This window comes from Girardinichthys multiradiatus, chromosome 7 (assembly GCF_021462225.1).
Source record: "Girardinichthys multiradiatus isolate DD_20200921_A chromosome 7, DD_fGirMul_XY1, whole genome shotgun sequence".
In the NCBI taxonomy this organism is placed as follows: domain Eukaryota; kingdom Metazoa; phylum Chordata; class Actinopteri; order Cyprinodontiformes; family Goodeidae; genus Girardinichthys; species Girardinichthys multiradiatus.
The window spans coordinates 35989654-36001904 of NC_061800.1; the positions used below are offsets into that span (position 1 = coordinate 35989654).

The 12251-nt window shown below is 38.3% G+C and overlaps 1 protein-coding gene across 1 annotated transcript in view; it reads right to left on the reverse strand.

The window, feature by feature from the left end:
• Window positions 1-1568: 1568 nt before the first annotated feature.
• wnt6b (wingless-type MMTV integration site family, member 6b) overlaps window positions 1569-12251 on the reverse strand; it is a 36118-nt gene continuing 25435 nt past the window's right edge. Inside the window, exons 3-4 of the mRNA XM_047371573.1 lie at window positions 5933-6237; window positions 1569-4860 (exon numbers count right to left, since the gene is read on the reverse strand). Of these exons, the coding sequence (XP_047227529.1) occupies window positions 4399-4860; window positions 5933-6237 (767 nt within the window). The 3' untranslated portion in view covers window positions 1569-4398. The remainder of the gene's footprint in view (window positions 4861-5932; window positions 6238-12251) is intronic.

Sequence of the window (12251 nt, forward strand, 5' to 3'; positions counted from 1 at the left end):
AATAACATTTCTCCCCTCTTTCTCACATTAAACCAGTCTCAATATTTTCTTGTGTTAGAACAGTTGGGATTTTTAGAATGTTTTCTATTTGCTAATGAGCAAAATAATAAAAAAAAAACTATTTTTTCATTACTTGAAATTTAGACGTTTTGCATACATACAAAATGTATGTTCCCTAGTTTTTGACTTTGGTCAAACACTTTTGGTTTCCTTCTACAAGCTTCTACAAGCCTTAGTTTGCTGAAATTGTGACCCATTCCTTCTGATAAAACTGGTAAAAGGTGTGTAGGCTGCCTTGCTTGCACAAACTCTTTACATCTAGGCCCACAACATTTCTATGAGATCGAGATCAGATCTTTGTGATGTTCACTCCTAAATGTTGACTGTTGTCCTTAGTTAGCTTTGTAACTACTGTATGTTGGTGCTGTTCTTAAGGTCGTTGTCCATTTGAAAGACATTTGTGCCCAACCTTCAAATAATGGCTGGTTTCTTGAGATTTTGCTTTCATCTTTCATCATCATGTTCCTTCCTCATAGGTCCAACTATTTTGTGAATTTTACCAGTCCCTCCTGCAACGAAACAACCATACAAGATGCTGCCACCACCCATACTTCAGTGTTTTTAAGCTTGCAAATTTCCTTCTGTTTCCTGGAATAAATTTAGTAATCCAAACAAACCTTGAAAAGGAAAAGGTTTGTCTGATTTAAGGTTAGACATTGGGAAAAAATGGTTAAGAGTCTTTTTATGCAACATAAGTAAATATTTAGTTTCAACTTTTGACTGCAATAAAGTCTAACTCATTCAAAACTATGCTTCCTAGCTTGCATGCCTTTGCTGTTGTTACAGAAGGTAGAGGTCAATATAGCAGAGTCTGTTTGACTATTTGTCCTTACATTATTTTCCTTTATTTGTTATTGATTTGATGGTGTAGTGGTGTTTACTGCAGCAGCACACTGGAGTGGCCAGATTTCACCTTTGATGGTCTGTAAGAAAATCTTTCAAGCAAAGTTGTTATAAAAACATGTGGCCTGGTCGATGTGCCTCAGTTAGCTCCAACTGCAGTGCCCTAATAGCATTTTTTAGTCAACACTAGTGGGGTGAAGATAAATCAGGTGTTAATAAGTCACAAAGCTATTTAGTCTATTTTGCATACTAGGCTGAATTTGAATATATTCCATAACTGCAAGCACAGCCACTGCACTCATATTTGACCTAACTAGTCAAAACTAGTCCACTCAGTCAAATATTCAGAGACTCAATTTAGGTCTTGGAGAAGATAAATGTCTGCATTACTGTTTTCTTTAGCTTCGCTGCAAATATGGCAGCATCTATAACGGCACCACCTATCATGGCTCGGGCTCATCCACTTTCAACAATCTCTTAAGTGGTCTGCTCTTCATCGTGTTTATATTTTTCTGAGTTACATTCCTCAATGTCTAAAATCTGTCCACCACAGTGCTCACTAATACAGGGTGAATACCCCAAACCTTCCTGCCTGATGTTAATCTTTGCCTATCAGTGTTGATGCTTGTTGTCTTGTGTGATGTCATCAACCACTAATACACACATAAAAATAGCATGGTTTATTTTTAAACTTATTGCCATGATCAGTGGTTGGTCTTGTAAGTGAATAAAGTTGACAGTACTGGTAAAATGTAGATGAAGACTGTCTTGAGTTAAAGGGATATTGAAAGTTAATTGACAAAATAAACGTTAATATCAGAACACACATAGGTGACTGAATAATTAATGGCAAAATAAGATAAAACTCCGACATTGAGTCAGGCAGAAAAACCCTTTATAAAACACACAAAGCATTATACTGTATGGGTTCATTATGCATTACATTGCATACATTGTTGTTTAATAAACTTTGAAAGGTCTAAATGAGATGACAAAATAGGCTTTTGCAAAGCATACTTCTAAAGAAATGATCAGTGATTAAAAGTGTCCTATTCCAAGTGGGATGCGTGCTTTTGGTGACCAGCACATGTACTTTATCTCCACAGAAGAATGTGCGGATAACTGGCCAACTTATATAGTCATGGGTAGTTTGTTTTAGTACTGACACACACACACAAGCATACAGACATACAAACACAAATTTATTATGCACAATCTCAAAAAATAACTAGCAACCAAAGTGCATAGTTTTAGTAGCTCTATGTATCAAATCAAATAGCAAAAATTGAATAAACAATTTATTTATGCCAAAAAATAAAGGAAATTATGGCTCCTCTTTTAATTCTGAAACCACCAACCCCACATTTGTATTTGTCAAGCTGATTGGTTGTAAGTCTGAGACATCTTTTATATCCAGAGTGCTTTTGAGAGAGATGGTGGTGAGCAGTCTTTCCTTTACTTTCCAGCCAAATCTACATGTGGGGAGAATTATGTAGATTTATGTTGTGATCCTCAAACCAAACCGCCCAAACACTTGTTTTGTCTGTTTAAGGTTGGTCAGTCCTAGTTTTTATTTTGCTAAGAGAAATATGTTAAAAGCTTTACCACATTTATACATCTTTACATGTCTATAGATAGATAATTTCTTTAACTTTATGGTCATATTTAGAGGGATGGCTATAAAAAATGTGAAAACCTTCGCTTCTGGCATATTCTAAATAATTAGAAACTTGCATATTTTGTTTTTGCTGTCCATGTTCTATTGGATTGTGTTTTATTTACACAACTTGAACTTTTATACATTTTCCTACATTAATAAACACAGTTATATATACAAGTTCAATGTATTTTTGGGGATTTTATGCAACACACCAACAAAAAGCAGTTGGATAAAAGTAAAATGGTCAGAAGTTGATTCATAGTTTATTTAAAATCCTTTCAAAAACTTTGCCCCAAGTCAATACTTTTAAACAGAATGTCCACTACAAGACTTATGGGAAACATGAAAAAAGGAATGCTTGAGGGGTCTTATGGCTTTGAAATTTTAAGCCAGATTTGTAAAGTGCACACCCGACAGATTTCCTGTTGACAGATTTTCCCACCAGAGCTTTGGATTTTTGCAGCTCCTCAAGAGTCACGATCAGCCTGGCTTCTTCTCTGATTATTGTTGTCCTTTGTGTTTAGGTTGAGGAAGATGTCTCTGTAGGTTTACAGTTGTGTCGCACTACAGATCTTTAGATGATGGACTGAACAGTGATCACTGAGGTTTTCAGAGCTTGTTTGAATAAATAAATAAAAACTAACCTTGCTTTTAAATTCTCTACACCTTTATCACTGACCTGCTTACTCTGTTCCTTGGTTCCTCTGATACTGCTTGTTCTCTATTGTTCTCTAACAAACCTCTGAGGCCTTAACAGAACAGCTGGATTTATACTGAGATAGCATACAGGTGAACTATTTACTAATTAGGTGACTTCTAAAGGCAATTGCTGGAACTGAACTTCATTTAGGGGTATCAGAGTAAAGAAGGCAAAATAGAAATATACACCACAGTTATCAGATTTGTATTTCTAAAAAAATGGAAAACTATCATTTTCTTCACTCTTCCCAAATATGGTCTAATTTGCGTTGGTCTATCACATAAAATCCCTGTATAATACATGAACTTAGAGTTAACATGATCAAATGTGTAAAGGTTCAAGGGGTGTCAATACTTTTGTTAGTGTGTACACTGCAAAAATTTTAAGGGAAAAACATTTAATTATATTTAAATATATTTAAAAATATCTTGATAATTGTAGTTTTCAATTGTCAAATATGAGCTTTTCTTGTTGCCTGTGATATACAGAAGCAAAAGATGCTGAGATACTAAATACAACTAATTCTATCTTCACACATATCAACATAAAACAAAAGTAACTGAATGCCGACATTTTTATATTATTACCCTACAGCATATTGAAGATAGACCATAACATCTATGAAGGAATTTAAATAACAAACATTACAAAACAGACTCTCTACAACCTTACAAGTTTATGTGAAACCCAAAAGGGTCTCTGCCAGCTTGTATTGAATACATCAGACTAATCACTTTACTGATCCAGACACCTCTTTGGTTTAAGAGCTACACAAAGCTCTGTTGTAAATGTGGTGGAGGGAGGAGACTTTCCTAGCTAGTCAATAATAGACCCTCTCTCTAACTTAATGAAAAGGAAAATTCTTTGGTCCATGGTCAAAAAATAACTGAAAAAAAAAAACAGAGAATAGGTATTTCAGATACTTTGGCTATTTGTTCAAAACTCAGGAACCAAACAGTAATTTGTGAGATTGCAAATTAAAGGTTTTGTTTGTGTTATTTGACTGTAAAACATAAAGAATGGATAACCATGGAGGTTTACATCCTTTCCTTCTTTCATGTCAACAAGACAAAAGCAAGAACCTAAAAAGTAACAGAAGTAATTAAAGTATATGAACACTCTTTGACTCAGTTCATCAGTGACACAGACTAAGATCTTTTCGTACCATGCATTTTTTACACTGGACAACACAACACCAATGGAAACGACATAAGCAGTTCTCCTCGATCACCACCGTCTCCTCCCTGTAGCCTCGCTCGCAGCACAGCAAGTCACAGCCGCTGATGTCCATGGCAGTGCTGTTGCACATGCGCCCCCGCGTTCCCAGCGAGCCGGTTTTCCGATTTGCGAGGCAAAAGTCTGGAGATTCGTCAGAATATATCAGATCCTGCTTGTCCGGCGGCTTTATGTTCTGGCCAACGGGTATCAGGGTTTTCCCATCGTTGCCGCCCATCACCTTGGAAGCACCGTTGAAACGCTCTAGGAGGCGGTCACCCACTTCACGGAAATGAGGCATTTTTTTCCAGCAGGTGCGCAATGTGCACGACCCTGACAGTCCGTGGCACTTGCATTCAGTCCGCATGTGGAGCTTCACGGCCTAGTGGGGAAAGGTGTAAAAAGATAGGTGAGGGAGGGCCACCAGGTGAAAAAATACAAAAAAAGAGAAAACATTTTTACTTGCGCCTCAAAGTGAGGCAGGTTGGTTTAAAAAAATGACCAGAGGACAAAGGAATTCAAAATTTATTGTTGTGCTCTCATAATATATCACAGACAAAGCCATCACATCCTACAAACATACAAACACGCAAGCTCACACAAACACTAACTGATAGATAGGTAAGATAAAAGCAGACGCTATTTCGAAGGAATTTTTCCCCAACCCCCCTTCCCATCCATGTTGCCTCTGGCCTTCCTACATCTAACAAGCCTTGACAACAGATCATTCACCTATACTGCACATAATTAACCCATCACACACACACACACACACACACACGCACACACACACACGCACACACACACACACACACACCTGTTCACTTAGGCATATACTCGCACACTAACTAAACGGGTAAAGAAGTATGCATGCATGCACAAAAAACAGAAATGTGAACGCATCGCAGCACGCTTGTTTCTCAGCCTCTGGGAATTAACGTGCCTTTTTTTAAATACTCAAAATGGTTTGTCACTAATGCTTTAATTGGACCACGTCCCGAAAACTTTAGTCTCCTCTGTTCTTCTGTACCTTACTTTGACCCTAGCTGAAATGAACTTAAAAACTAAATGTGGCTCTTGTGCAACTACTTCTGCAAATACAAAGAACTGCATTAAAAAACTGCCATAACATTTAACTATTTTTGAGATAAAGTTAAATCTCCTTCAGTGACTGAAAATGTTAAAAACTGTCTGACTCAAAGGCTTAAAAGCAAAATGTCTTTTTTTTGTTGTTTCAGAAATCTAATTCTTGTAAAACTATCAGCTTACGGAACTACATAAGTACAGCTACAGGCTGTTTTTCTCTTTTGAATGTTTATAAAATGAGGGACAAATTCTAAATAACAGGCAACAGGTTGGAAATGTGTGATATGTGTTAAACACAGTAGCAGTTACAAAATATGCCCCCCTATTTATCTAGGTCAAACGGAGAAATTTGTGAACGTGTTTCTTACCAGCCTCCCGGCCTCATTGTTGTGAAGGTTAATGAGTGTCCTGATATCACTTTTCCCTCTCCTCCTCTTGGCATCCATAAATTTTTTGGACATTTCATAACCAAATTCCACATCATCGCCGCAACCTCCCCATTCCCATTTAATCCCGTCCCCAGATGAAGATGATGACGGCGGTCTTGGAGGAGCTTTGTTTCTGGTCGCTTCACATCCACACTGCAGGAGCTCCCCCATGCTGCAAGCTTGGGTAACAGCATGTGTCACCCCCGCTGCTGTGATGGCGTAGACGAATGCTGTCTCCCGGATATCTGCGGAACGGGCCACAAGAGAGTAGATAAGTTCTTTCTGGTTTATGTGCTAACAGTTATCTTATCTGGTCAGGCTACACAACATTAAAAAAACATGCAATATACAATAATTCTGGTTAAGGTCGCAATAATGATGTGACTTACAATAAATAACCAAATGGTTACAAATGTTTCTGTCTTTCTGCATTGGGTTCATAGCACACATAGACTACAGTTAATGAGTATCCATCGTTTGGAAAAAAATAAAATTCCGTATTTTCATCTCATCAAGGGTTTACTGACTGACGTCAGCTGTTTTGGCATTAAAAGCATTTAGTTGTAGTTTCTTAATCACTTGACCACCTTACCACCTCTTTACCATCAAAATGTATTTTATGTTACAACAACAAATAGGGCATACAATGCCTGAATGACTGGTACTTAAATAAATAGCTGACATTTATTGCAGTCTATTTCTAGATGTCTCTAAAAATTTAATTATAGCAGACCAGCATTTTTGCTTGCTGAAAATGATCAAATTTGACCTCCATTATAGGAAATGTGAAAAAGGCAGAACAGGTGGGGATCCACTACCACACCACTTTCACTCTGCAGAAGAGATGGCCCTCAGTCACAATAGTGGGGAACATTTTGCTGAGGGCATCTCTGGGGGGACGTCATCTGACCCAAACATCTCTCAGGACCGAAACAATGACATGAGAGGTTAGTTATTGAAATAATAACAGATATGTAAATTCAACCCACAAAAACATGCAAATTACATGCTTCATTTATCCAGGGTAAATGTGTAGTTTAGCACTTATCTTTGCCTGATCAGTTGTGGATGGTCTGACTCTTGTGGAGCCTTCTGTCCCAAAACTCCTCCATGCAGTTGTAAGCAGTCTTTATACTTCACAGATGTATTATAATTACATTAAACTCAATCAGTATCTTTCATTATAGGATGATGATGAATACACTTTGTCTGCTGCCAGGGAGAGGAAGCAGACACAGATGCTTGTTGAGGTGTGGTCCTTGAAAGTGTAATCTACCAGTTGATTATTCTGAGTGTGTAGCAGAATGATAATTGGACATTTCTTCCAAACAGAACAATGATGGAGATTCAGATGAAGAGGGTCCATCCACCTCTGGAGCAAAATTTGGCTCTGTAAGAAGTTAAACCTTGGCTCATGATTTAATATGAAAAAGAGCAGACAACTTTTTCTGTCCCTAAAGCTCCCTGTGAAAACAGTCGTACGAGGTGTACTTACAAGAAAACATAGAAACGTGTATTCAAAAAGGAATAACTAAAAACGCAGCTGCAGAAAACACAAATTGAAATACAACTGCAGAGGCATCAGTTATGTATGGGTAAGGTGCCCACAGAGGTGGATGATTTTACTTGTTTGAACAAAATATGAATAGCTACTGTTTTTCACTTGCAATGAATACTTAACGAAATGAAATGGCTACTGTATTTAGTTTGAAACTGGTTGGTAAATCTGATTATCATAACATGTTGCATCTCTAACTGCTAAGCCATCTCTTTTGTCAATCCTGTGGTTTATGTTCTCATCTGGAGCAATTTGTTCATAAACAGGACAGTTTTTGCCTCTAAAAGTAGGTATGTGTTGTGTAGAATGACACAAGTAACTATTATATCACATGCCCTTTCTGGGCTAAGTCTGAGTCTGCGAAGGCAGCACTAAAACCGGACCTTCAGCATCCCTGTGTCATCTCAACCCTGGCTCGGGTCCTGCTGTAGACCACGTTATATCGGCGCTGCTGGTCAGGCTCAGGGTAAAGGTTCAGCAAATAGGGCTGACAGGGGTTCCCTCTGTCGGACAAGCCTGGTACTCAATGTATACTTATGAAAAATATGTGAGTTTAATCCACGGGTTAGGGTTAGTCTACTTGCTGAGGAAGCTAAATTCTAACCCTAAACCCTAACCCTTTTTTTCCAGTTTTTATCGAAAGTATTTTAACTTTGTCTTTTATCTGCTGGTTCAGGGGTTTGCCAGAGAACAGCAGGAACAGCCTTGTCAAGGTTTGCGGCAAGATAATTGCCATTCAGCAAAGGAACTCATACACTTTGTGAGGGAGGCAGGTGGTTAGGAAAGCCAAGGAAATCGTCTCCAAAAGAACCACATTCCATCTAAGGAATTTACCCTTATGCCCTCAGGCCCACCACTCTGTAGCACCGCCTAGGAGAACCAATAGATTTTCCAATTCCTTTATCCTTTATATGCTATTAGGCTGTCGAACTGTAATGGTGGACCAATGGACTAAACCTCATAGAGAAGCTATGGAGGATTGTCAAGAGGAAGATGAGCTATTAAAGAAACGAGATCGACCTGAACACCTCAGCAGAACCACAGGCTGATTGCCTCCATCCCAAGCTTTATTAATACAGTAATGTATTCAAAAGGAGACCCAAACAAGTTTTGAGTGCATACGTGGACAAAGTTTTTAGCAGACTGACATTTCTGTATTAAAAATACCTCAGCTTGTGAGTAATGAATCTTTACAATATTCAACTTTCACCTTTTGAATTCAATTACTAAAATACATTAAGTTTTTAATGGCAGTCTAATTTATTCAACATAATTGTTTTATAACAAAATTAAGTAAGGAAATCCTTTCCACAGCCTTTTTAATGTTCAATTTCTTCTGAGTGAAAAATGTTATGAGGCAAAAAGAGAAAAAAGACTGAAATTCAGCTAGTAAAAAAGTTTTCCACCTCCTACACAGGTTAAGAATCTTCCTTCTAAGTCAGTCATTCAATATCTGAGTTACATGAAACAGGGTAAAAGCTTGTTCCCTTAAGGCCTGGTTCATAACTACAGTCTCAAGCATCACTGGATTTGTGGTGCTAAGAGGACAACTGTTTCTTTCTAACACACACATATTCACACACTAGTAGTTTTAGGAACACCACAGCTGGTGGTTTATTTTGGGTGCAGAGCTTAACACTCCCTGCTAAAGGAATGTCCAACCACAACTGCAAATTGATTGTGTGTCTGCCTCAGTGGCACATCAATAGCCACGGTTATTGTGGCTATTGTTAATCCCTTGACAACAAAATAGCAGCCACATTTATCAGATTATACAGGAAGGTTCCATGGAGATATAAACCAATCTGTTTACAGGGAGTTTTGATCATGATGGTAGCATTTTTCATAAACAGTTTAACATTTCAGTCATTTCCATAGTGGGTCACATGGAAGCTGGTGCCTATCTCCAGCAGTCTATGGGCGAGAGTCAGGGTACACCCTGGACAGGTCGCCAGTCCATCGCAGGGCAACACACAAACAACCATGCCCACACTCATTCACACACCTATGGGCAATTTAGAGTGATCAATTAACCTAACAGGCATGTCTTTGGATTGTGGGAGGAAGCCGGAGTACCCGGTGAAAACCCATGCATGCACGTGGAGAACATGCAAACTTTATGCAGAAAGACCCCCGGCCAGGAATTGAACCCAGGACCTTCTTGCTGCAAGGCAACAGTACTACCAACTGTGCCACCATGCAGCCCCAGTTCAACATTGAAGTTTTAAATAAAAAAAGATTTATTTTCTATGAAAATTATAATAACAAAAACAGCAAAACCAAATAAAGCAAGCAAATATTGAAGTGACTAAAGGTCTGAAACTAACAATCGTCTTTTAAATCGTCAATTAAAGCTGTTTGAATAATGGGCCGATTATATTTAGTTATCATCATGATTATAGGAATAACTTTAACCAGGCTTTGGGTGCTCAGAAGGCAATCATTCTTGTGATGTAGTTACCATTGCAATTGTCACTATTAAATGATAGAAGTCTAGACATGTATGCATGTGGTTTACCTAACAGCAGTTTTTTGCAATAAAATGAACAGAATAAGCCAACACTACAATGTTAAAAAGCAGTAAGAACATGGGTGGGTTTACCATTGTCTTACTGAGGTCTTTTTGGGTGCAATAAAATGCCCATTACACTTAATAGTATGTGAGAGTTCTTGTATTGTTTTGACCATATGACAAAACTATCAAGGCAGTTCATTTTTGTGGTGACAGGATATCATAGTGGACCATGTGGGAGCAAAGTGCCAGAAAGCAGTATATCTATTTTGAGGGGCTGTCACACACGTACGTGGCTTGGTCCCCAGAGAATATAAAGGAACGGCCATGCATGCCTTTATGCCACGACTATGCTGTCATAACACCCAGAAAAGGTTGGCATTGGTTCAAGTACTGTAACCCTCAGGGGTACCCTGGCTGGTGTGGGTATAATGCCCCACCACTACTCTTGCCTCAACAATGCCAACCCAGGCCTAATTAATAACCCTTAGCCCACTCTATTGGGCACAAAACTTGAGTGACGAACAATGTTTCATCTTTACCCACCGACTATGGTCTGCTAGTTCTTTCTACAGAAGTTTGAATGTAACCCAGCATTTTTGTGCCCAACTGTGTGTGCCAACTTTAAGAGTAATTCTTCCGGACAGAGGGTAGTGCCAGAAACTAATCAGATAAAGAAAACAGTGGGTCAAATAACAAGCAGAAAAAGAACCAACAGAAATCCTAGTTTTATTCAAATGCAGACACTAGAGATCTCTTGTTTGCTCACTGTGGAAAATTTATCTCACAATGACAGCAGGGTTACAAAAAATTAACTGGTATAGTGGTCAGAATAACTTTTTTTGTTGCTTTTCTTCTTCTGCTCTTCTTAATAGACTGTGTACAAACCAGCACATTATTGCGGTGAAAACTGTTGATAACCGATTGTGTTTTATCTGGAATACTGTATTTGGTTTATGCCAAAGATCTCTGTTCTGGTGTCCACATTATTGTATGTTTTCCAAAGAACATTATTCCAGAAGTCCTGGTCATTCTGTCTGGGGAACTGACCAGAGCCTTCTGTAGGCCTTGTCATGACATTTTAGGGTTTTGGAGACTTCTTTTAGCACCTTTCAGTTTGCTCTCAGAGTGAACTTGCCAGGCATGGGCATAATGGCAGTTGTTCTGAATTTTGTACACGTGTAGACTATTATCAGTATAGAGAAATGTATCGCTTCAACACATGAATTTAATCATGAGGTCTTTTGCAGGACTCTAGAATTTGGCTGCATGCTGAAAAGACAAATCAGCCATTTAATTAGGGTGTGTTAGACCAAATATATATATAAAAGTTGCAGGACACCCTGGAGGACTGAGCTTTGGACCTTTGGTTTAGAATAAATATTAGATTGGAATACATTTAGGTAAATGAAATGTTCTTTTTCACCTTTAAACATAAAGAGTGCCAATAGACTTCAATCTAGAACAACAACATACCATCCACTGTCTGGTGTGGAGACAAATTAATGACTTTTATTTGTAAGAGTTGGAACAGAGCAACCATGCAGTCACCACCATCAACACTGCCAGCTCCATATCACATGATTCTGTAAATGGGATTCATTATGAATAAGTATAGAAAAACACACACACACACAGAAAGAACTGGTGCTGTGCTATGAAACGTGCACACCCCCTGCATGCCTTGATATCAATAACAGCTGCACACCATGACACCATGAGATGTTTCCAGTGTCTGCAAATTTGTGTATGTGCACATGTGTGTCATTGTGAAAACAGCTATTCTAAGTAAGGCATTTAACCTTTCACAACAGGTGAGCTGTTCCCCTGTTTATCTGGAATTTTTATCTTCCGGTTTGTTCTTGTTTGGAATTGGATGCAACTGTTGGATGAACAATTTAGTAAATTACTAAATTTTATAGCCATAAATAAATAAGATGTATGGCAAAATGTACACGATTTTGACAAAAGTGTGAGTATGGTGTTTATGCCCTTGTTGCCATTAAAATAAACCACACCTTACTCCTGCTGCTGTACAGCAAAACAGGGCTGAGACTTTCAGGAGCTGCAAGATACTGAAATCAACATATGTCATCTCACAAACATCCCTGTGGGTTTACCATCAGAACACAGCTCATTATTAGAACAATATGTTGATAGTAACCCAAGGAGTGTCCACACAAGAAAAT